Below are 22,923 nucleotides of genomic sequence, written 5' to 3'. Positions count from 1 at the left end.
AGACATCGCCCCACCTCTCCCCCCACGCCCGCCGCAACCCGCCCCGCGCGGGGACCAGGTGGAGCCGTGGTCACCCCCGGAGCCCTCCGCCCCAAGAAGCAACGATCAAGGGGTCCACGGAGTTTTCAGACAGTGACCCCCATCTTCGTGCGGGGGGATGGTCACTACAGTGATCTTGGGCCTGGGAAGGATGGGGTCAGCGCGGGTCCTGGTGAGAGCTTAAGACAGCAGCCCTCGGGCCTGAGCCCGACTCCGCCCCGGCGGCAATTCGGCTCCGGCCTGGCCCCAGGCGTACCCTGGCTCCCCCAACACGGCCATTTCCAGGAACCTGGACCCTGGCTGTGCCAGCCGGGCAGAGAGGTTCCCAGAAATCACCCGCGCTTGGGAGCGGAGGCAGTTCCCCACCCGTGGCCCGGGCATCACTGTTTTCCTCCCAGGACCGCCCACAGCTGTGACCTTGGGAAGGAAGTGGGGCACAGACACTGGGGGTGCGGGTGGAGGCGGGGAAGGGGGCGGGGGTAGGGGGGCGGGGCGGGGGTCGAGGCAGCCCAGCCGAGGCCCACGCCCACCTTCCCCATCACCAAGGCTCTCCGGAGTCCGGCCCTGTCCCTTCTCCTCCCTCTTCAACTCCTGACAAAGTGGCACCAGAGAAGCAAAAGCCTCCTTCACGTCCAGGGACAGAAACCCATCTCAAAGCAGCTTGAGCCAAGACAGACTTCCCTGGCTCCCTTCTCCTCCCGGCCTCTGGGGCTCTGGTCAAAGGGAAGTCGGGTGGAGCTGGCCTGCTGGGGACAGAGTTTGAAGGAGGGCCTTCAGCTCTTGGCGTCTGTCCTCTCTGTTCTGCCACCACCTCTGTGTGGGGCTGGGACTGGAAGCCAGGTCTCCCCGTGGTTGGGCCTGCGACATGGGCCTGGGAGCGGTGATGACCTAGGCAGAGAGCCAGGGAGGACGATGAACAGAGCCCTGTGAGAGCACTCTCCCTGAGTCTGAGGGCCTGAGGGTCTGGTTCCCCTCCCTCCTGAGGCCTGGCTGCGCCCCAACCCCCCCCCCCCCCCCCGGAAGAATCTGGACTCCCGAGGGCTCTCTGGGCAAACCTGGCTCCCTCCCAGCCTCCCTGCCCGCCCCTGAGGCTTGAGGTGGAGCCCTCTAGCAGGAGGGAAGGGAGGGGGGACATGGAGACTGCCCTCATCCAGGTCTGTGACCTCCTCCTCCTCCCTTCCGCTGCGACAGGGGAGTGGCCTTCTCCTCTGTGCCTAGTCCCAGGAGGGCCTGCCAAGATCCTGGGGGAGAAGTAGGCAGAGATGTCAGAGTAGCTACAGTGTGGCAGCATCTGGTCCAGGCTCAGAAGTTTCTGGTAAATAGAGTTAATGCACCCCCACCCCACATTGAGTGTGTGCAGCCCCTGCTCTCAGGAGGGCCTGAGAAGCTGTCCAGGAAAGATGATATGAACCCTGTCCATCCTTCGGGTTCAGGCAAATATGGCCCAGCTGAGGCTCTGGGATAGTCCTGACAGAGGTCAGCTCACAGGGCTAGAAGTCAGCCTCCCGGGGACTGGGCACATCCGGGAAGGACCAGAAAGGTCCTTCATCAAACACTGCAAAACAGTCTGAGGCTTGGATCGCTGGCCAGCCTCTAGCAGCCGGATCCCATCGCAGACTCACGGGTCTTTGGGACTACTGCACTGGCCACAGGCTCTGGAGTCAGCGGGATCACAGGAGAAAACTGTAGAGTCAGAGAAGTCCCTGGGAGGGGCCCTCCTGCTGTGAAGGGGCCTCCGTCCATCCCTTCAGCTCCCGGCTGGAAGCTGGAGCCCTTTAGGTGCAGCAGCACCTTTGCTCTGGGCCTGTTGGCTGGTGGATGCGGAGAGGGGGAACTGCTCTGTTTCAAGGCTTCCCAGCTGGGCTGTGAGTGGTGAAGCCCAACAACCAAGGCTGGGCTAGGAGGGTGAAGGGGGCCATGTGGATGGAGAGGAAGGAAATTTCTTTCTCCAGATTTTCTCATAGGCTGAGCACTGGATTTATTTGGAAGAAATACTCAGATAAGCTCTTTGGGGTTAGGGTGGGTGAGGAGCAGATGAGAGGAGCAGTGCTTGGCCTTCTAAGGGGGCTGAGTGCTAGTCTTGGGGTGCTGGCTGACCCACTGCTGTATCCAGGGGTCATTCGGGATGGTGGTGCACCATAGCGGCCCTGCTCCCCGCAGTGTCCAGGCAAGGCTTGGAACCCCCTTGTGTCAAGGCTGTCCAGGTTTCTGGAAGGCCAGGTCTCAGGCCAGGCGAGCTGTGGCCACACAACTGCCCAGGTCTGTTGCCATTTCCTGCAGCAGTGCTGAATCCAGAACACAGGTTTGGAAAGGAACCAAGACAAAGATCGTTTTCTCTCTCTGCCCTGCCCTTTCCTCAGTCCTGGTCCCAAGAGCCCAAGGATTCTGGTCTGTTCTGACTCACATTTTCTAGAACCCTCTGTCTTATGGGCTGCCTTGGTGGTTCAGATGATAAAGAGTCTGCCTGCAGTGCAGGAGACCCAGATTCGATCCCTGGATCGGGAAGATCCCCTGAAGAAGGGCATGGCAACCCACTCCAGTATTCTGGCCAGGATAATCCCATGGACAGGGGAGCATGGGAGGTTACAGTCCATGGGGCCATGAAGAGTCATACACGACTGTGTGTCTAACACTTGCATTGTGTCTTATGGAAATGTGTGTGTACCTATCTGGAGGAAGTAAGGGGCTGCAGACAAGGTAACATTCTTTACTTGCACTTGAAGGTCTGGAGTGAGGCTCACTCTGGATCCTTTAATCAGGAGCGGCAGCAGGGCATGGTGCAGGCCAAGCCCTCTGGGGGGCGGAAGGGGCTCTCTGAGAGGCTGCTGCGCCCCTAACCCACCCCAGCCCCCCTTCTCTCCCCTCCAGGAAGCTGTGAGAGCTGCAGGCGCCTGCAAGGGGAGCCCATTTATTTTCTCTGCTTGCTCAGCCCACACATGGCCTTATAGGGTAGAGGCTGTGCAGTTTTGGCCTGAGGGAACACCCTGGCTGGGAGGCCTTGGGGGCCTCTCCACTGAGTCTGAGGCGCTGCCCTGGTTGGTGAGTCTACTTCACCTTCTCAGGCTGTCTTCTCTAACATGCTTTGTAATAATAGCCTCTTTCCTACCCTAAAATGAAATCCCCAGATAATATAACCCACTCACCCACCTGATTTTAAAATGATCATTATAATGTCCTCACTGTAATAGAAAGAAATAAAAGGAAAGCAGTGTATTTAAAGGAGCTTTTATTTTCATATATGAGCTTGTGTTGACCGCACGGGAGGACACAAAGCAGTCTGATACACGTGGCCTCAGGCAGTTGCTGTGGTGCAACTTTTTGACTGGGTAGTTCAAGGTGATGAACGGCTCAGAAAATTTCCAGACCAGACAGAGCCCAGTGCTACTCCAGCTGCCCTTAGTGCGATGTCCAGCATGGTGGGCTCCCACCAGAAACACTGTTGGGGTCCCCGATCCTGAAGTGAAGGGAAAGTCGCTCAGTCGTGTCCGAATCTTTGTGACCCCCTGGATTGTAGCCAGCCAGGCTTCTCTCTCCATGGAATCTTCCCAACCCAGGGATCGAACCTGGGTCTCCAGCATTGCAGACAGAGTCTTTACCATCTGAGCCTCCAGGGAAGGCCAATCAAGTGGGAATTAAAAATGCCCACACCCCACCAGTGTGGGACATGCTTTCCTTCCGGGGGTGATCGGGTCCTGTCCTGAGAAGCCCGGTTCCAGGCTGTGAGGGTAGAGGGGAGATGATTGAATCCACCAAGCTGGGCCTGAGGAGCTAATAACCTGCTGTGGGGAGAGGCATGGGGCACGTGAGGACAAACACAGGGAAAGTTCACGGTCACCACTTGGTGCCTCTGACTTCCCCCCGCTCCCCTGAAGGACACGGTGCTATCTGGCTCCAGCAAGAAGCTCGATATCCCTACCCTCACTTCATCATAGCCAGTGACCAAGTTATGTCAGTGTGGCCTAAACTTTCTCTCAGATCCATGTCCTTCTCTTTATCGCTTGTCTCCTCCTTCATTCAAGCCTCATCTCCCTGGTGGGTGACTGTAGTGACATCCTCACCCTTACCCCCTCCCCGTTCAGTCACCTCAGTGGTCCCCTAGTAGAGCCCTGCATTAGTTTTCTCGGGCTGCCATACAAAAAACTAGAGACCGGGTGACTTAAACCTCAGAAATTTATCACAGTCTGGAGGCTGGAAACTTGAGATCAGGCGTCAGCAGGTTGGTTTCTTCTGAGGCCTCTCTCCTCGGGTTGCAGGTAGCTGCCCTCTTGCTTGTCCTTACGTATTTGCCTTTGACCTCTGTGTTGTCTGTGTCCTCATCCCCTCTTGCAAGGACACCAGTCATAGGATTAGAGCCCATCCATACGAATTCATTTTAACTTAACTACCTCTTGAGAGGCCCCATCTCCACAGACGTGTGGAGATACGCTGAGGTACTGGTGGTTAGGACTTCCATATACGAACTTCGAGGGGACACAGTTTAGCCCGTAGCACCCCTCTTCAACAGTTCCTCTTGAAGTAATCTTTTGGTATCAAACTCCAAAAGTTCAACTCTAAGTGCCCTGTGTTTTGTTTAAGCAAAGAAGAGAATCTGTCACTCATGGCACTTCCTAGTCTGGAGTGGAGGTCCTGCTGGATTTGGTGCGTGTGCGATGCTTTGGATCCCTTCTGAGCTCGGGTTCCTCTGGGTTGACATTGTATTCAGGCTTCGTGTGCAGCAAGGCTCAGCTCTGGGTCACGTCAGAGGTAGAGGAGAGAGTGGTTCCCAGGGGTGGGAAAGGAGGTTCCAGAATTGGTCTTATTGGCTTGGATTGTCCTGACAGACCCTGTGTTCTTCTCTGAGCCTGTCACCAAGGCCTGCGGGATAAGAGTGATGGCAAGCAGCCAGGCTGAGCTAGGACATCACCAGTTCCCTCAGGGAAAAATAAAGGCACAGACATCAGTTCCCAGAAGGAAGGCAGATGGTGGCTGGCCTGCAAACATTACAGAAGCTCACTGGAGAATGAGTGAATACAGGAGGGAATGAGCAACTTGGACCTTCTCTAATGTGGTAGAGAAATGTGAGCTACATCCAGTCATCTATGGATTTAATTTCCACAATTTGTTTAGTCACACTGGCTTTGCCCCCACAAACAATGCTTTTCCATGTTCCCTGTGGGCAACACTGACAGATTTTCTTTTCCTGGGCTCCAAAATCACTGCAGATGGTAACTGCAGCCATGAAATTAAGACTCTTGCTCTTTGGAAGAAAAGCTGTGGCAAACCTAGACAGTCCACATAGTCAGAACTATGGTTTTTCCAGTAGTCATGTATGGTTGTGAGAATTGGACCATAAAGAAGGCTGAGCACTGAAGAATTGATGCTTTCGAACTGTTGTGCTAGAGAAGACTCTTGAGAGCCCCTTCGACAGCAAGGAGATCAAACCAGTCAATCCTAAAGGAAATCAACTCTGAATATTCATTGGAAGGACTGATGCTAAAGTTGAAGCTCTAATACTTTGGCACCTGATGCGAAGAACTGACTCATTGGAAAAGACCCTGATGCTGGGAAAGACTGAGGGCAAGAGGAGAAGGGGACGACAGAGGATGTGGTGGTTGGATGGCATCACCAACTCAATGGACATGAGTTTGAGCAAGCTCCAGGAGACAGTGAAGAACAGGGTAGCCTGGTGTGCTGCAGTTCATGGGGTCACAAGAGTCAGCGACTGAACAGTAACAACAATTAGTGTCAGCCCCACTGCAGAGTGTGACTTTGTCTTGAACCAGTGGCTTGAGAACGTGGAGGAACTAAGCACAGACTACATGTTCCTGTTTGGAATGAATTAGGACATTTAAAGGTTCTAGGAACTTCCCTGGTGGTCCAGTGGCTAAGACTCCACCCTCCCAATGTAGGGGGCCCTCGTTCAAACCCTGGTCCAGGAACTAGATTCCACACGTCTCAGCTATAGATCCTCAACTATGACCTGTTGTTGCAGCCAAGTCAATAAATAAATAAATAAAATAAATAGAGATCAAAGCACAAGAAGATTATGGTGCCTCCCTCACCCGACCCTATTACTGCCATTAAAAATAAAAGCATTTCTAAGCCATGGAATAAATGTAAAGAAGTCTAATAATTTGTTCATTTTTCCCATAAAGACTATTTGAATTGCAAATATATGTTGATCGAATTATTTTAAGAAAAATTAAATTATTTTTTCCTGGGCCTCTGCCCCGCTGGCTCTGGCAGACACTCCTGCCTGCTGATGGGGAATTTGGCCTTGCTGCCCCCGTTTGACCCTGGAGCATGGTTTACCCTGCTGCTGGCTGAGGTCTTCCTAGACTCAACACAGCCTCCAGAGAACACTGCAGAGTGGAGAGGACGAGGCACCTATGTCCAGGCCTCTGTGGGGCTGGCTTGGGGCCTGAAGATTCCAGGCAAGGACTGACTGTTGGGCATCCGCTCACAGGCACTGTCTGCTCAGGCAAGGCAATGCATTTGGATCTTGCTGGGTCACTTTAAGCCACAGAGGATGTCAGGCTGGGGGCCCTGGTTGGGTACATTGTGACTGCCCCTGCTAGCTCTCTTAGCTCCTCGGTATGCCTACCACAGGGCTCTGGGTAAGAGAGCATAGCATCTCTTTAAATATGCTGTTGCTGCTGGTGCTGCTGCTAAGTCGCATCAGTCGGGTCCAACTCTGTGCGACCCCATAGATGGCAGCCCACCAGGCTCCTCTGTCCCTGGGATTCTCCAGGCAAGAACACTGGAGTGGGTTGCCATTTCCTTCTCCAATGCGTGAAAGTGAAGTCGCTCAGTCGTGTCTGACTCTTAGCGACCCCATGGACTGCAGCCTACCAGGCTCTTCTGTCCATGGGATTTCCCAGGCAAGAGTACTGGAGTGGGGTGCCAATGCCTTCTCCGAATATGCTGTTAGACAAATCCAAAGTTCATTTTGCTGGCAAGCAGCAGTCGCCAAGGTGAAGGTAGGGTATTCTGGAGATGGTAGGGGGCCAACAAGCCTGGTGCCATGTATCACATGTACTACAAGCCAGACCGGTGCAAGCGGCCCCAGCAGGACAGCACTCCCACTTTCTGCCACTTGGTCTGCCAATTTGGGTTCTGAAGGCCTTTCCTTTGGGGAGTAACTGCCTCCAGGTGTGTCCTGCCTTGCCTCTAGAGACATCTGTCCTCTAAGGAGGGTTTTGCAGATGGCTGTGTGGTTGGAGGGGTTCTGGGGTCCTGACTAGCCCTGTGTCCACACCCCATCTAAACAGCAAGGGGACCCAGCTCTGGAGACCCCTTTGTGTAGGAGTGTTTCTCAGTGTGGTCTCAGGATCACCTTTATCAGGATCACCTGAGTGCCAGCTAAAGTGATTTCTGAGTTGGACTTGAATTGAGTTTAGCCACTGCCATAGTGGCTACAATAAGCTATTGTTGTTCTGTCACTAAGTTGTCTCTGACTCTTTGAGACCCCATGGACTGCAGCATGCCAGGCTTCCCTGTCCATCACCAACTCCTGGAGCTTGCTCAGACTCATGTCCATCAAGTTGGTGATGCCATCCAACCATCTCATCCTCTGTCGTCCCCTTCTCTTCTTGTCCTCACTCTTTCCCAGCATCAGGGTCTTCTTCAATGAGTTGGCTCTATATCAGGTGGCCAAAGTATTGGAGCTTCAGCTTCAGCATCAGTCTTTCCAATGAATATTCAGGGTTGATTTCCTTTAGGATTGACTGGTCTGATCTCTGTGCAGTCCAAGGGACTCTCAAGAGTAATGAGCAAAAGCAAATAAATAAGCAAAAGCAAACCCAAAAGATACAGGTTTTGTAATCAGACAGACCTGGGTTTGAATTCCATCCTCATGACTTGCTAGATACCCTCATCCTCTAGAAGTCTCATTTTTTTGTAAAACGGGGATGGTAACATTTAGAATTGTAAGGGTTGAAAATGGTCATCTGAGTAAAATAATGTGCTGAACAGAGTGCCTAGCACACAGAAGCTACTGTTTTCCTCTATTTCTTTGCACTGATCATTCAAGAAGCCTTCTCATCTCTCCTTACTATTCTCTGGAACTCTGCATTCAGTTGGGTATATCTTTCCCTTTCTCCCTTGCCTTTTGCTTCTCTTCTTTCCTCAGTTATTTGTAAAGTCTCCTCAGACAACCACTTGTTTAGTCTGAAGCCAGTAGGCATGCTGTCTCAAACACTGTGACAGGGACTTGGGGAGATACGTTGGAACTTGCCCTTAAAGAGCTTATTTATAAGCTGGCTGGGCAGTAAAAATCCCATACACACAGGAAATCACTCAAGAACAACGAATCGCCTGCCAACCATGTGTCATACGTGCCTGGGAGCTGCTCAGAGAGACTGATTACCGGGGCTAGCGGTGAGGTGTAAGTGAGGAACTCCACCAGGCTTCTAATCCAAGAACAAAGGAAGGAATATGTTTATTCCTTGTTTTGGAGGGGTTGGTTCATACCCAGCATAAGCAGAGAGCCTGGGATGCATGTAAACCTCCTAAATCTTTAGAACATAAACCAGGGCTTCTGAGAGAAGATCACGGCGTGAGTCAGAGGCTGCTCACACCAGGTCATGGGAACACGGCTTGGTGGGAAACTCTTTCTCTCTGTCCAACCACTTGCCAAGTCCCAGCTCTGTGTAATGCCCAAGATCTTTGAAGGTAATTATCTGCTGGATGCAATTTTATTATAAATAAATAACTCACTGACTTGACAATCACTGAATGCATGCACACCAAAGAAAGGACTGCCCAGATCCCAGCAAACAGATGGGAAATGCCCGTCAGCAGTGGGCCGTGACGTAGAGGCAACGGGTATCTGGAAATAATGCTTTTGTTGACAATCTCTTTCTTAAAAGGCACACTGGTTTAGGAGAATGGAAGAAGACACAGACTTGGAGCAGAGTATGGATGTAGAACGTGCAGAGAAATGGCTATTAGGAGGTCTGCTGCCTTTGGATCAAATAAGCTCATAAAACAAATAGGCCAGAGACCTGCTTTGTGGAAAGATGAACTGGAGACACAACTGTAAAAATGGCGCTTGATGTAGACTTCACTCTTTTGAGTGTCTTCATGTGTAAAATGAGGGGTAGACCACACCATTCCGACTCAGCTAAAAATTAGTGACTACCTGCTTAGTGCTAGGTTCTTTAACCTAGATAGATTCTCTCAACATAATAGCATCTACCTCACAAGGTGGTTGTGAAGCATAAATCAATATATGTGATTTCTTGATATCTAGCATGTAGCAAGCACTTACTAATTAGCCATTATCATCTAATCCCCACAACCTTGAGGTAAACATTATTTCCTCTGTACAGATGAAGAAACCATTAAGGGACAAGATCTGGATGTGAACCAAAGTCTGAAGTCAGGGCCCACCGTCTTCCCATTACGCAGTTTGCTTTGGATAGGGCCCTCCCTTCTAGCTCTTCACTGTGAAAAATGAGAGGGTGGGAAAAAAAAAAACTTGAGTGCTACAAACAATTGAGCTTAGGACCTTCTAAGGGATTTTCTGTGAAAAGCTGAAGTGTCATCTCATTTATGATGAGGATAATAAGGAGGTTGGGGAGGGGACTGAGACAAAGTCATGAAAACTTCTTGGCCCAAGTTCACTTATCATCATCTCATGCCAGTTAGAGACTGCAGACACATTATCTTACATGTACACACAAAGAAAAGCCAAGGTTCTTCAAGAGTAAAACCACCTGAAAAGCAGTTCTTAGTAGTTTAGTCACTGCAGGAGATACACGAGAGACGTTTGAATTAATCTCCTCCCTGTGCTCAGGGGTTCTGTCCCAGTTGTTCTTAGTGCTCAGGTGTAGCTCTCACCATTCTAACAATTAGAGTCCAAGGATATATGATCACACATTGTGTGCTAGGGTTTTAACGGTAAGCAAGACAAATGCGGAGCCAGTAAATGAGGACCGCAGGGGCAATACTGGGCAAGTCTGGAGGCAGAAGGACAGGTAAGTACTTGAACGAAGGGTAGTGAAGAGTGGGGAAGGAGGGTCGGTGAAGTGGAGAGATGTTTGAGAGGGTAAACCTGAGTCAAGGGTGAAGCCTTTCTGGGTATCTGGTTGGATCACTAGATGGAGGGGTTCCCATGCCCCTCAAGGGGGAGAAGAGGCTGGACGTGCTTTGCTTACATGGTTTTTGGTGCCTGTAAGGCACCCCCTTGCCTTCAACTCTGAATCAGTGTCCACACAAACACCACCTGAGTAAGCACTGCCACTCTCGCTTCTGCTTCTTCTATTGAATGTGTCAATTCTAGCTCCTGTCCATCTCCATACAGGACCTTGTTTCACTCTATTCTATTTCACTTTAGATTTCTCTGCACCTTGGTTATCTCAATGCTATGAGTATCTTAGGAAATCTAGAGGGAAAAAATCAGGAAAAGAGATACCATCCCATCACAGTCTGACTCAAATAGACGTTTTATCTCAACAGCTTGCATTTTTAAAAGTTGTAACCTTAAGATTTAAGACCAAGATAACAAATTCTAAATGGCACTGCTTACCAGGAACTGGTGCTGACTGCTCCTTCAGGGAGCAACCCACTATTTTAGAAAGAATTTATTAACTTTGGCCAGAGACCAGTGAATGTACCACTTTTCCCAGACTACTCAATTTTGGGCAGTGACATCACTGAGAGACTTCTGTTTTTTTTTAAACATTTCATATATTATGGGAAATGGTAGTGATAACTGTCTGAAATGCAAGCAATGTTAAGACCTTGAAGAGGAAGGATATAGCTAATGAGAGGCTAGGAAATGAGATAATCTCTTTTATAGAAATCATCTGATATTGAGGAAACAAGGAATTTACAAAGGAGGGGAAACAATGAAATTAACCAGTGAGTGGAGCCATCCTTTGGAATCAATAATCTTTAGACCTAGACCTAACAGTAAAGCTGTGATGGATGAATGGACACTGCTCATCTATCCAGGAGTTAGTTTCCTCTAAGATTAATTTTCTTTTCCTTAGATGCAGGAGGCTACATCTTAAATCACAAAGTGACAAAATCAACGCTGGAGTAAAGAATCATTTATGTATAAATGTTGGAAACTACCTACTTTAATGATTGAAGGCCAAGGCACAAAAATACCCTACAGAACCAAATGTCTGCATTTTTTTTTATTACATTTAAATTATATCTCAATTTAAAAAGGAAACATGGGGAAAAAGTTAGAAAAGAAGGAAAAAAGGGTACACAATCAGGTCTTGTGGTTAAATAAGTTTATACCTATTGTCCAAAACAGGATCAAAAGCAGGAAACAAGAAGTAAAGCTTATTAAAAAAAAAAAAAAGCTTCTGAGGTGCCTAAGTAGACTTCATTTCCCTTGGATCATTAAAGGGACTTCCTCAGTAACTGAACAGCACTCTACATCCTCAATCCCATTAATAAAAATGCAGAGAATTCTTGGAGTAATAAACAAGTGTTCTCAAGGCAAGAATACTGAAGTGGTTTGCCATTCCCTTCTCCAGTGGACCACATTTTGTCAGAACTCTCCACCAAGACCCGTCCATCTTGGGTGGCCCTACACGGCATGGCTTCGTTTCATTGAGTTAGACAAGGCTGTGGTCCATGTGATTAGACTGGTTAGTTTTCTGTGATTGTGGTTTCAGTCTGTCTTCCCTCTGATACCCTCTCTCAGCGCCTACCGTCTTACTGGAGAAGGGAATAGCAAACCACTTCAGTATTCTTGCCTTGAGAACCCCCATGAACAGTATGAAAAGGCAAAAAGATAGGACACTGAAAGATGAACTCCCCAGGTTGGTAGGTGCCCAATATGCTACTGGAGATCAGTGGAGAAATAACTCCAGAAAGAATGAAGAGATGGAGCCAAAGCAAAAGCAACACCCAGTTGTGGATGTGACTGGTGACAGAAGCAAGGTCCAATGTTGTAAAGAACAATATTGCATAGGAACCTGGAATGTCAGGTCCATGAATCAAGACAAATTGGAAGTGGTCAAACAGGAGATGGCAAGAGTGAACGTCGACATTCTAGGAATCAGAGACTAAAATGGAACTGAATGGGTGAATTTAACTCAGATGACCCTTATATCTACTACTGTGGGCAGGAATCCCTTAGAAGAAATGGAGTAGCCATCATGGTCAGCCAAAGAGTCCGAAATGCAGTACTTGGATGCAATCTCAAAAACGACAGAATGATCTCTGTTCATTTCCAAGGCAAACCATTCAGTATCACAGTAATCCAAGTCTATGCCCCAACCAGTAACACTGAAGAAGCTGAATGGTTCTTTGAAGACCTACAAGACCTTTTAAAACTAACACCCAAAAAAGATGTCCTTTTCATTATAGGGGACTGGAATGCAAAAGTAGGAAGTCAAGAAACACCTGGAGTAACAGGCAAATTTGGCCTTAAGAGTACAGAACGAAGCAGGGCAAAGCCTAATAGAGTTTTGCCAAGAGAATGCACTAGTCATAGCAAACACCCTCTTCCAACAACACAAGAGAAGACTCTACACATGGACATCAATAGATGGCCAACACTGAAATCAGACTGATTACATTCTTTGCAACCAAAGATGGAGATGCTCTACACAGTCAGCAAAAACAAGACCGGGAGCTGACTGTGGCTCAGATCATGAACTCCTTATTGCCAATTTCAGATTTAAATTGAAGAAAGTAGGGGAAACCACTAGACCATTCAGGTATGACCTAAATCAAATCCCTTACGATTATACAGTGGAAGTGAGAAATAGATTTAAGGGCCTAGATCTGATAGACAAAGAGTGCCTGTGAACTATGGATGGAGGTTCGTGACATTGTACAGGAGACAGGGATCAAGACCATCCCCAAGAAAAAGAAATGCAAAAAAGCAAAATGGCTGTGAGGAGGTCTTACAAATAGCTGTGAAACAAAGATAAGCAAAAAGCAAAGGAGAAAAGGAAAGATATTCTCTTAAGAAATTTGCATGCAGGTCAGGAAGCAACAGTTAGAACTGGACATGGAACAACAGACTGGTTCCAAATAGGAAAAGGAGTTCGTCAAGGCTGTATATTGTCACCCTGTTTATTTAACTTATATGTAGAGTACATCATGAGAAACGCTGGACTGGAAGAAACACAAGCTGGAATTAAGATTGACGGGAGAAATATCAATAACCTCAGATATGCAGATGACACCACCCTTATGGCAGAAAGTGAAGAGGAACTCAAAAGCCTCTTGATGAAAATGAAAGTGGAGAGTGAAAAAGTTGGCTTAAAGCTCAACATTCAGAAAACGAAGATCACGGCATCCGGTCCCACCACTTCATGGGAAATAGATGGGGAAACAGTGGAAACAGTGTCAGACTTTATTTTTCTGGGCTCCAAAATCACTGCAGATGGTGACTGCAGCCATGAAATTAAAAGACACTTACTCCTTGGAAGGAAAGTTATGACCAACCTAGATAGCATATTCAAAAGCAGAGACATTATTTTGCCAACAAAGGTTCGTCTAGTCAAGGCTATGGTTTTTCCTGTGGTCATGTATGGATGTGAGAGTTGGACTGTGAAGAAGGCTGAGCGCTGAAGAATTGATGCTTTTGAATGGTGGTGTTGGAGAAGACTGTTGAGAGTCCCTTGGACTGCAAGGAGATCCAACCAGTCCATTCTGAAGGAGATCAGCCCTGGGATTTCTTTGGAAGGAATGATGCTAAAGCTGAAACTCCAGTACTTTGGCCACCTCACAAGAGTTGACTCATTGGAAAAGACTCTGATGCTGGGAGGGATTGGGGGCAGGAGAAGGGGACGACAGAGGATGAGATGGCTGGATGGCATCACTGACTCGATGGACGTGTCTCAGTGAACTCCGGGAGTTGGTGATGGACAGGGAGGCCTGGCGTGCTGCGATTCATGGGGTCGCAGAGTCGGACACGACTGAGCAACTGGTCTGATCTGATCTGATACCCATTTGAATGCAGAGTTCCAAAGAACAGCAAGGAGAGATAAGAAAGCCTTCCTCAGCGATCAATGCAAAGAAATAGAGGAAAACAACAGAATGGGAAAGACTAGAGATCTCTTCAAGAAAATTAGAGATACCAAGGGAACATTTCATGCAAAGATGGGCTCAATAAAGGACAGAAATGGTATGGACCTAACAGAAGCAGAATATATTAAGAAGAGTTGGCGAGAATACACAGAAGAACTGTACAAAAAAGATCTTCACGACCCAGATAATCATGATGGTGTGATCACTCACCTAGAGACAGACATCCTGGAATGTGAAGTAAAGTGGGCCTTAGGAAGCATCACTACGAACAAAGCTAGTGGAGGTGATGGAATTCCAGTTGAGTTATTTCAAATCCTGAAAGATGATGCTGTGAAAGTGCTGCATTCAATATGCCAGCAAATTTGGAAAACTCAGCAGTGGCCACAGGACTGGAAAAGGTCAGTTTTCATTCCAATCCCAAAGAAAGGTAATGCCAAAGAATGCTCAAATAACCGCACAACTGCACTCATCTCACACACTAGTAAAGTAATGCTCAAAATTCTCCAAGCCAGGCTTCAGTGATACGTGAACTGTGAACTTCCTGATGTTCAAGCTGGTTTTAGAAAAGGCAGAGGAACCAGAGATCAAAGTGCCAACATCTGCTGGATCACTGAAAAAGCAAGCGTTCTAGAAAAACATCTATTTCTGCTTTATTGACTATGCCAAAGCCTTTGACTGTGTGGATCACAGTCAACTGTGGAAAATTCTTCAAGAGATGGGAAAACCAGACCACCTGACCTGCCTCTTGAGAAACCTATATGCAGGCCAGGAAGCAACAGTTAGAACTGGACATGGAACAACAGACTGGTTCCAAATAGGAAAAGGAGTTTGTCAAGGCTGTATATTGTCACCCTGTTTATTTAACTTATATGCAGAGTACATCATGAGAAACACTGGGCTGGATGAAGCCCAAACTGGAATCAAGATTGCCGGGAGAAATATCAATAACCTCAGATATGGAGATGACACCACCCTTATGGCAGAAAGTGAAGAACTAAAGAGCCTCTTGAAGAAAATGAAAGAGAGTAAAAAAGTTGTCTTAAAGCTCAACATTCAGAAAACTAAGATCATGGAATCTGGTCCCATCACTTCATGGCAAATGGATGGGTAAACAGTGGAAAACAGTAGCTGACTTTATTTTCTTGGGCTCCAAAATCACTGCAGCTGGTGACTGCAGCCAAGAGGTGCTTGTCTCTGGAAGAAAAGCTATGACCGTCCTAGACAGCATATTAAAAAGCAGAGACATTACTTTGCCAACAAAGGTCCATCTCATCAAGGCTATGGTTTTTCCAGTGGTCATGTATGGATGTGAGAGTTGGACTATAAAGAAAGCTGAGCACCGAAGAATTGATGCTTTTGAACTGTGGTGCTGGAGAAGACTCTTGAGAGTCCCTTAGACTGCAAGGAGATCCAACCAGTCCATCCTAAAGGAGATGAGTCCTGGGTGCTCACTGGAAGGACTGATGCTGAAGCTGAAACTCCAATACTTTGGCTACCTGATGCAAAGAGCTGACTCATTTGAAAAGACCCTGATGCTGGCAAAGATTGAAGGCAGGAGGAGAAGGGGATGACAGAGGATGAGATGGTTGGATGGCATCACAGACTCAATGGACATGAGTTTGAATAAACTCCAGGAGTTGGTGATGGACAGGGAAGCCTGGTGTGCTGTGGTCCATGGGGTTGTGAAGAGTCGGACATGACTGAGCGACTAAAATGAACTGAACTGAATAAACAAGGGTGGTTGTGTTTCTTATTTTTTTCCCATTATTTTTCAAATAATTTATAAAATAGTTTAACTCCTTCACTGATATTAAAGTCATGCCTATTCACCCCAGGAATCAGATTCAGCTCTTTGGGTTTAGGGGTTTCATGGTGGGGAGAATAGTATTCGATCCATTTATTTACAATCCAGTCTGAAAAACAAACAAGAAGTTCTTGTCCATCTGAAGATCTTAATATATTTATTTGAAAACCAAGTTGTGTGAAAGAGAACACTAGTCATATACCATCTCTTCAACCAAAGACTTGCAGACAAGGTCAGCACAGAGGCAATGATACATGCAGTGAATAGCAGGTCTCAGCATAAATTTCCTCACAGGCATTTCCAATATGAGCCTGGACAATCTTCTTCAGGTGAGCAATAAGATCCTGGGGTAGTGGGGAGAGGGAGAAGCTAGGGTTACTCTTAAAAACATTAAAAACCAACAACAACAAACCACCCCCCCACCCCCCCACCCTCCCACCTCGCACTGCCCCAAAGACACTAGATGTTGAACTTTAAAACTAGCCCCTAGGGACTTTCCTGGCGGTCCAATGGTTAAGACGTCACACCTCCACCACAAGGGGCACAAATTTGATCCCTGGTCTGGGAACTAGGATCGTGCATGTGGCCTGGTGCAGCCAAGACATAACAAAATAAACCAAAAAACCAAGCTCCTAACCCTGCTGATACAGTCTCAATATGCCAGTTTGTACTAAGACAGACTATAGGTTTCAGATTCTTATTGGACTGAATGTTTTGCCCTTTTAAAAACTAACAAGAATCCAATTTCCAACTGAAAACTTCTACGCCATCTGGTAGTTCACGGCCCTGAAAGACTTAATTGGGAGGTTTTCAGTAAGGGATTGTGAAAGGCTGCCAGGGGCTAACGTGAGCTCAGTTCTGCACACAAACTGAGAGCTCAGGGTATTAATACTGCTGTGTGCGGGTTGGGTAAAGCTTAGGAAACCAGCAAGAGCTGAAAGGTAATTTTCAAAAGCAGGAATAGAAGTTATCAATCTGAAAATTGTCTCTTGGGGGTCTGACTATATGTTGCTACTAAGAGCAGGGTTTCTGCCTTAATTATTTATCTGAGAAAGCTTTAATTGTTACTTATGAAGCTAGATCTGCAATATGACATTTAAAATGTATTTTTCCTTTGTCATAACGATACTATTCTTATCTTCTTTGAAGAGTACAATTCATGTTTGTTTTATAACCTATTTGTCCTACGGTGGGATTAGAGAACCTTGATTATACAGTTTGTGCTTAGTTGCTCGGTGGTGTCCGACTCTTTGTGACCCCATGAACTGTAGCCCTCCAGGCTCCTCTGCCCATGGTGATTCTCCAGGCAAGAACACTGGAGTGTGTTGCCATGCCCTCCTCTAAGGGATCTTCCCAACCCAGGGACTGAACCCAGGTCTTCTGCACTGCAGGTGGATTTTTTAATCTTCTGAGCCACCAGGGAATTGCATCTTCAAATATGTAACACCCATTTGAAAAAAAAATAGAGGAACAGAATGATAATTTTGTGAAATTGCAATCTTTTGCACCTAAAAATCCCCTTCGGTTAGGAAACTAGCATAATAATTATCTTTTTCAACTGGACAAAGCTTTGTTTACAGTCTAACTGACCACAAGTACCAATAAGCACTATTGTCTTATACATATTAGATGTTCAGTAGCTTCACTGAATAAATGAATTGTAAGGCTTTTAGAGCCCGAAGTATTACCAAAGGAAAGAGAGAAGAATCATGAGAAATTCAGACTTGTGCTACTCAAAGTGTAATCTACAGAACAGTGCCAGTCCACAAACTATAACTGATCCACAAGAAGGAGCTTACATCAGAATGGAAATCAACTCCATTACTGAATAGACAGACAGTTCAGTTATTTTTTGGGGGGGTTAGAGAATAGCAAGGCTTTTTGATGAGCGAAGCATTGAGTTACATTCTGGAGCAAGCCCCTTCCTCAGGGACCTATGAAAACAGTTTGCAGATCAGCCACTTTGAATAGAACTGGCAGAACACTAGACTAGGGGAAGAGAATCAAGAAAAAAAGAAAAAGGAATTGGTGGTTACATATTCAGGAAGAGGTCAAATAAAGAGAAGTTTTAATGTCATTTACACAAATAGGGATTAAGAACAGAAGGGCAAAGTGAGATCACGTCCTTGTAAAAACATTTGTGAAGAATCGACAGAGAGACTTCTCGTGGTACACAATTTTGCTCCACACGCACCTCTGGTCCTTAGTCATCAATATACTCAAATGGTTCTGGAGGTTCTGGTTCTTGTTCTTCCTCCTCGATTTTTGGGCCATGAGCTGCCACGGGTTCCACCAGCTCTTCAATGTCTTCACTGGTATCCTTCAGAATGATGATGCCTCCAATGGACAGCTATTAAACAGAGCAAGGAATGAAGATGCTCAAGCTCCACTCATATTTCCAGAATGCTCCACAATCTTGAGTGCATACTTGTTAAATGGTACCCCAAGAGAATGAGAATGATTTGGAAGTAGAAAACTGGAACTACACTCTCCTAGATGACAGTCAGGAAACTTGGCATTTGTCCCTGTGTGAGGCTACACCAGTAACTTAACTTTTCAACTGTAAGATGGGGCTAATAATATCTTCCTCATCTATTCCTTCAGGTTAGTCTGAGGACTGAACGTGGACAGCACTGCCAGTGTATATAACAAAGGATAAAGATAACTGTTGGCTATAAGAGTATCCTCAAATTTAATCCAATGGCTCTGGAGGGTGGAACACGCGGTGTTGCTCTGTTTGGACAATGCATCCCGATTTAAGAAGCATTACCTAGTACTGTACTAGCCTTAGCTGGACTGCAGGGAAAATGTTTACTATCCAACGAGGCACTCTAATGTTGTGCTACTTAACATGTGGTCCTGGGCCAGTAGCATCATTATCATGTCAGAGCTTGTTAGAAATGCAGAAAACTTAGCCCTACTTTAGAATTCTGAATTTGTGTTTAACAAGATCCTCAGGTGATTTTTACGCATGCTAAAGTTTAAGACACACAATCTAATAGATCCTTTTATCATTTGTGTGAAAAGCATCATTTTGGACACAAAAGACAATTTATAAATGAAAAGAGTATTTTTCTCCAGAAATTTTAGAATGACAGAACAATATAAATATCACAAATATCTGAGTGTTTTTCATTTTAATCTACAAATCGTTGTGATGCAAGACAGTGAAAAACTAGATGGGAAATAAAAGGGAAGTAGAATGTAGAAGCAATTCTATTACGCCCTCTCCCAAACATATTAGCAAAAGGTAAATTCAAGAGCCAAACTGTTCGCCCATCTCTGGTGTACCAATCTTATTCTATTTGCTTGCCTGTGTCAAAGGAAATGGAAAGCTGCTCTCTCTAATTAAATCAGTCAACAGTGGAGGGCACATCTGGAAAAAACACATTTCTACCAAAGCACATTACTGGGAAGGAAAAGAAGCCCAAGCACATTAGTCAAATGATTCACATATGTATAAGCATCTCTGCGGTTCAACCTAATCTAATTTTCCCATCAGAACCCTGCTCTGCCACGCTATAAAACTGGTGTGCCTGCATGAATTTCTAAACTATTTCCCCTGTCTCAATACACACATATCCATACATATTAATCTATAACCCTTTTCCTTAAAAAGTTTTCTTGAAAAAAACCATTTTATGAATGGTCCCTGACTTTACCACCAGTATTCACCCAAGAACAGAGTTACTTGGCCACTATCTTAATACTTCATGGTCTAAAAGTGTGTATGAACCTCTAAAGGACCAATGGAGAGTCAGCAGAGGACTTCCTGCATTTTGGAAACAATGGCTCTAGGTTGTAACAGTACTATTTCGTGCTTAACTGGAATCCTCCAACCCAAATCCTGCAGTATAACCAACATATAGGAAGAGCTTTTTATACCTACATGGTTTAGATTTATTAATGCCTTATATGTTAGAGAGTTCACACATTCTCTAACCAGAAAATAAGATATACGACAGTCTGTTTTCTGAGAAGGCTAGTGACAACTGAAGACAGAGACAATGGGACACTTCCTGCTGCCAAAAGCTCCACACTCTCTGTAAGGCGTCTTTTAAGATGGACAGGAAACAGTAGGAATGCAACCCATTTTCAAGATTAAACGCAATGTCTGAGGAAGGACCTGATGACCCTGCCAGCAGGGTACTAGAGGAGATGAGTCAGGGGGCACTCTTTTCTTCACCACAAACACACAGAGGCAGTCTTTTTTCCAAAATTGAGATATAATTCACATAATATAAATTAACTCTTTTAAGTATACAATTCAGTGTTTTTCATAAGTATATTCATAGAGTCATACAACCACCTCCACTATCTAATTCAAGAGCACATTCTGATGAATGTTTAATCTAAAAGAAATTCTGCATCTATTAGCAGCCAGTCTTCATTTTTCCCTACTTCCAGCCCTTGCAACCATTAAAACAACTTCTGTTTCTATGGATTCGTCTGTTTTGGACATCTCAAATAAACAGAATCATACAACATGTGGTCTTTTGTGTCTGGCTTTTGTCACGTAGGCTAATGTTTTTAGGTTCAAACATGGTGCGGTATATATCACTATGTCATTTCTTTTGGCTGAATAAAATTCCATTGTGCATATCATTTTTATTTATTCACCCACCACTTGATGGACATCTGAGTTGTTTACCCCTTTTGGCTATTATGTGTAAAGCTGATATAAACATCAGTGCACAAGTGTTTGTGTGGACATGGTTTTCATTCTCTTGGGCATATACCAAGGAGTGGAATTGCTGGGTCATATGATATGCCCGCATTTAATTTTTCAAGGAACTGTCAAACTGGTTTCCATAGAGGCTGCAACAACACTGTACACTCCTACACCAGTGCCATCTGAGGGTTCCAATCTCCCCACATCCTTGCTAACTTTAATCTAAAATTTACTGTCTGCCTTTTTGATTACAGGTATATTAGTAGGTATGATGAAGCATCTCCTTGTGGTTTTGATTTACATTTCCCTTACGATGAATGACGTTGAGAGTCTTCATGTGCTTTTAGCCATTTGTAAATCTTTTTGGAGAAATGCCTATTCAAATCCTTTGCCCATTAAAAAAAAAAGTTATGTTTTGTGACTTTTCTAGAGAGTATTTTTGTTGTATGTGACCACTGAAATCTCTCAGTTATCTGACTGGACAGCTAATAACTAGTGAGGAAGATCCTTATATACTGGGAATAAGTCTCCCAGTCTTTGCTGAGGGGCTATGTGTATGACTGGGGTCCTACCAACAGCCAGCCAGGCACAGACATAGGAAATATATTTCCTCTGATTTGAGCAAAGGTTTAACAATCATTTAAGTTCCAGCTGAGGCAAACCAGCCTCCTCATATGGTGTCATGACACTGAGCATATACTTTGCTGTCTTTAGTTCTTCATAACTGTCAAAATCACTGGGTATCTTGTGTGTGCTTAAAGTGTTCACTGGTTGTGTACTAATACAGCTGTTCTGGCAAGAGCAGTTTTGAAAGCATGCTGTTAGAATATATTTTCTAGAAACATGTCACTTAGGTGAGCTGCGTTGCAGATTAGACAGTGACTAATATAATGTGTCCACTGGTGAGTGAGTAAAAGTCGCTCAGTTGTGTCCGACTCTGCAACCCCATGGACTGTAGCCCACTAGGCTCTCCTCTGCCCATGGGATTGATTCTCCAGGCAAGAATACTGGAGTGGGTTGCCATTCCCTTCTCCACTGGTGGTTCTAACAATTCATTCATTCAACATTACAGGCCAAGTAGTATTGGGTCCCAGTAATGCAAGATTAATAGGAGGTGGGAGAAGACCTTCAAACTGTTCTATCCTTCCTGGCCTGACTGCTGCTACCCACAGAAATGACTTGTCACCATCACCAAGTAATAGCTACTGACTGAGGATTTACCACTTAAAGATATTGTTTTAGGTATTTCACACATAACAACCTATTTAATCTTAACAATATTCCTGAGTGGTAGGTAATATCACCATTCCAATTATTAGATGAGGAAACAAACAGGAAGCAATTTAAGGAGCTGTCTGTCACACAGCTAAGACATGGCAGAGCTACAATATAAACTCAGTTCCACCCAGTTCCAGCTCTTCCATTAAATACAGCTATCTTCCATCCTCTGCCCTTGTTTCCTGATAATCTAGTCGGGTAAGACCCTGACTCACAATTGTGAGTAAGAGTTGTCACCACCAGCAGGGAACACCGTCAAGCCAATGAGAATGGGTTTACTTTTCCAGAAGAATCTAGAAATCTTATCTATGACATTTCAGATTGGTCCAGGATTTGAATGTACTAAGTGTATCTACTAATGGTTCTCCAATTTGCAAGATATAAGAACTCAAAAAAGAAAGACATTACCATGCTCAAATTTCTGATCAGCATTTGTTTCTAACACGAAACTTTCTGCCCTAGAATAAATTAAGTGGCATGAAGATCCTTTTCTAATTGTAAAACAGAACACTCTTGTGCTTGTGTATTAACTGTATATGCTTGTATACAAGCTTGTATACGCTTGTATATTACGTTGTTCAATCACATTCTCATGAGTTAGGGATCATAATTCTTATTTTATAGTAGTGAAAACTGATGGAGAGAGGATTAGTTCTTGGCTTAAGATTACTCAGGCTGAAAGTGGTAGAATCAGGATTTAAACTCAGGATGTCCAGCTCCAGAGTCCATGGTCCTAATCACTATGCTGTATTAGTAACTCTATGATGTAAACCTTTGGTAGATGAATGGTTACACAAAAGTCAAGAATCCAAATCTGTATGAATGGAAGGGTATGTTCACTTTTGCTAAGAGATTTATTAGTACTAGAGAGCTGTTTCCAACATTTGGGCAATTTATCTTTCTCTATAAAGATTCCATTGCCTTAGAGATTAACATCCTACTGGTATAACTAAGGGCAATTGGTAACTTACTGGTTTGAAAGGCTGGTATCTACAGGTCTCCAGCATGCTTAGGACCTTAAGCTGGGCAGGCATAACTCGGGCTGGGTTATCCAATAACTGGAAGTTTGGCTCAGGTTCTTTTTTCTTCTCTTTTTCTTCCTTTTTCTCTGCTTCATCCTGCGGGGGAGGGAAAAAAATAT

At 45.4% G+C, this 22,923-nt stretch overlaps 1 protein-coding gene across 2 annotated transcripts in view; it reads right to left on the bottom strand.

Annotated features, from left to right (window-relative positions):
• Nucleotides 1-15,972: 15,972 nt before the first annotated feature.
• PSMD1 (proteasome 26S subunit, non-ATPase 1) overlaps nt 15,973-22,923 on the bottom strand; it is an 81,512-nt gene continuing 74,561 nt past the window's right edge. For both annotated transcript variants that reach the window (XM_019978454.2, XM_070773877.1), the window contains 3 exons: nt 22,754-22,900; nt 18,027-18,182; nt 15,973-16,176 (listed from right to left, as the gene is read on the bottom strand). In XM_019978454.2, coding sequence (XP_019834013.1) covers nt 18,036-18,182; nt 22,754-22,900 — 294 coding nt within the window. In that variant the 3' untranslated portion in view covers nt 15,973-16,176; nt 18,027-18,035. The remainder of the gene's footprint in view (nt 16,177-18,026; nt 18,183-22,753; nt 22,901-22,923) is intronic.

Source organism: Bos indicus, chromosome 2 (genome assembly GCF_029378745.1).
Source record: "Bos indicus isolate NIAB-ARS_2022 breed Sahiwal x Tharparkar chromosome 2, NIAB-ARS_B.indTharparkar_mat_pri_1.0, whole genome shotgun sequence".
NCBI lineage: Eukaryota > Metazoa > Chordata > Mammalia > Artiodactyla > Bovidae > Bos > Bos indicus.
This window is presented reverse-complemented; position numbering and strand designations above follow the sequence as displayed.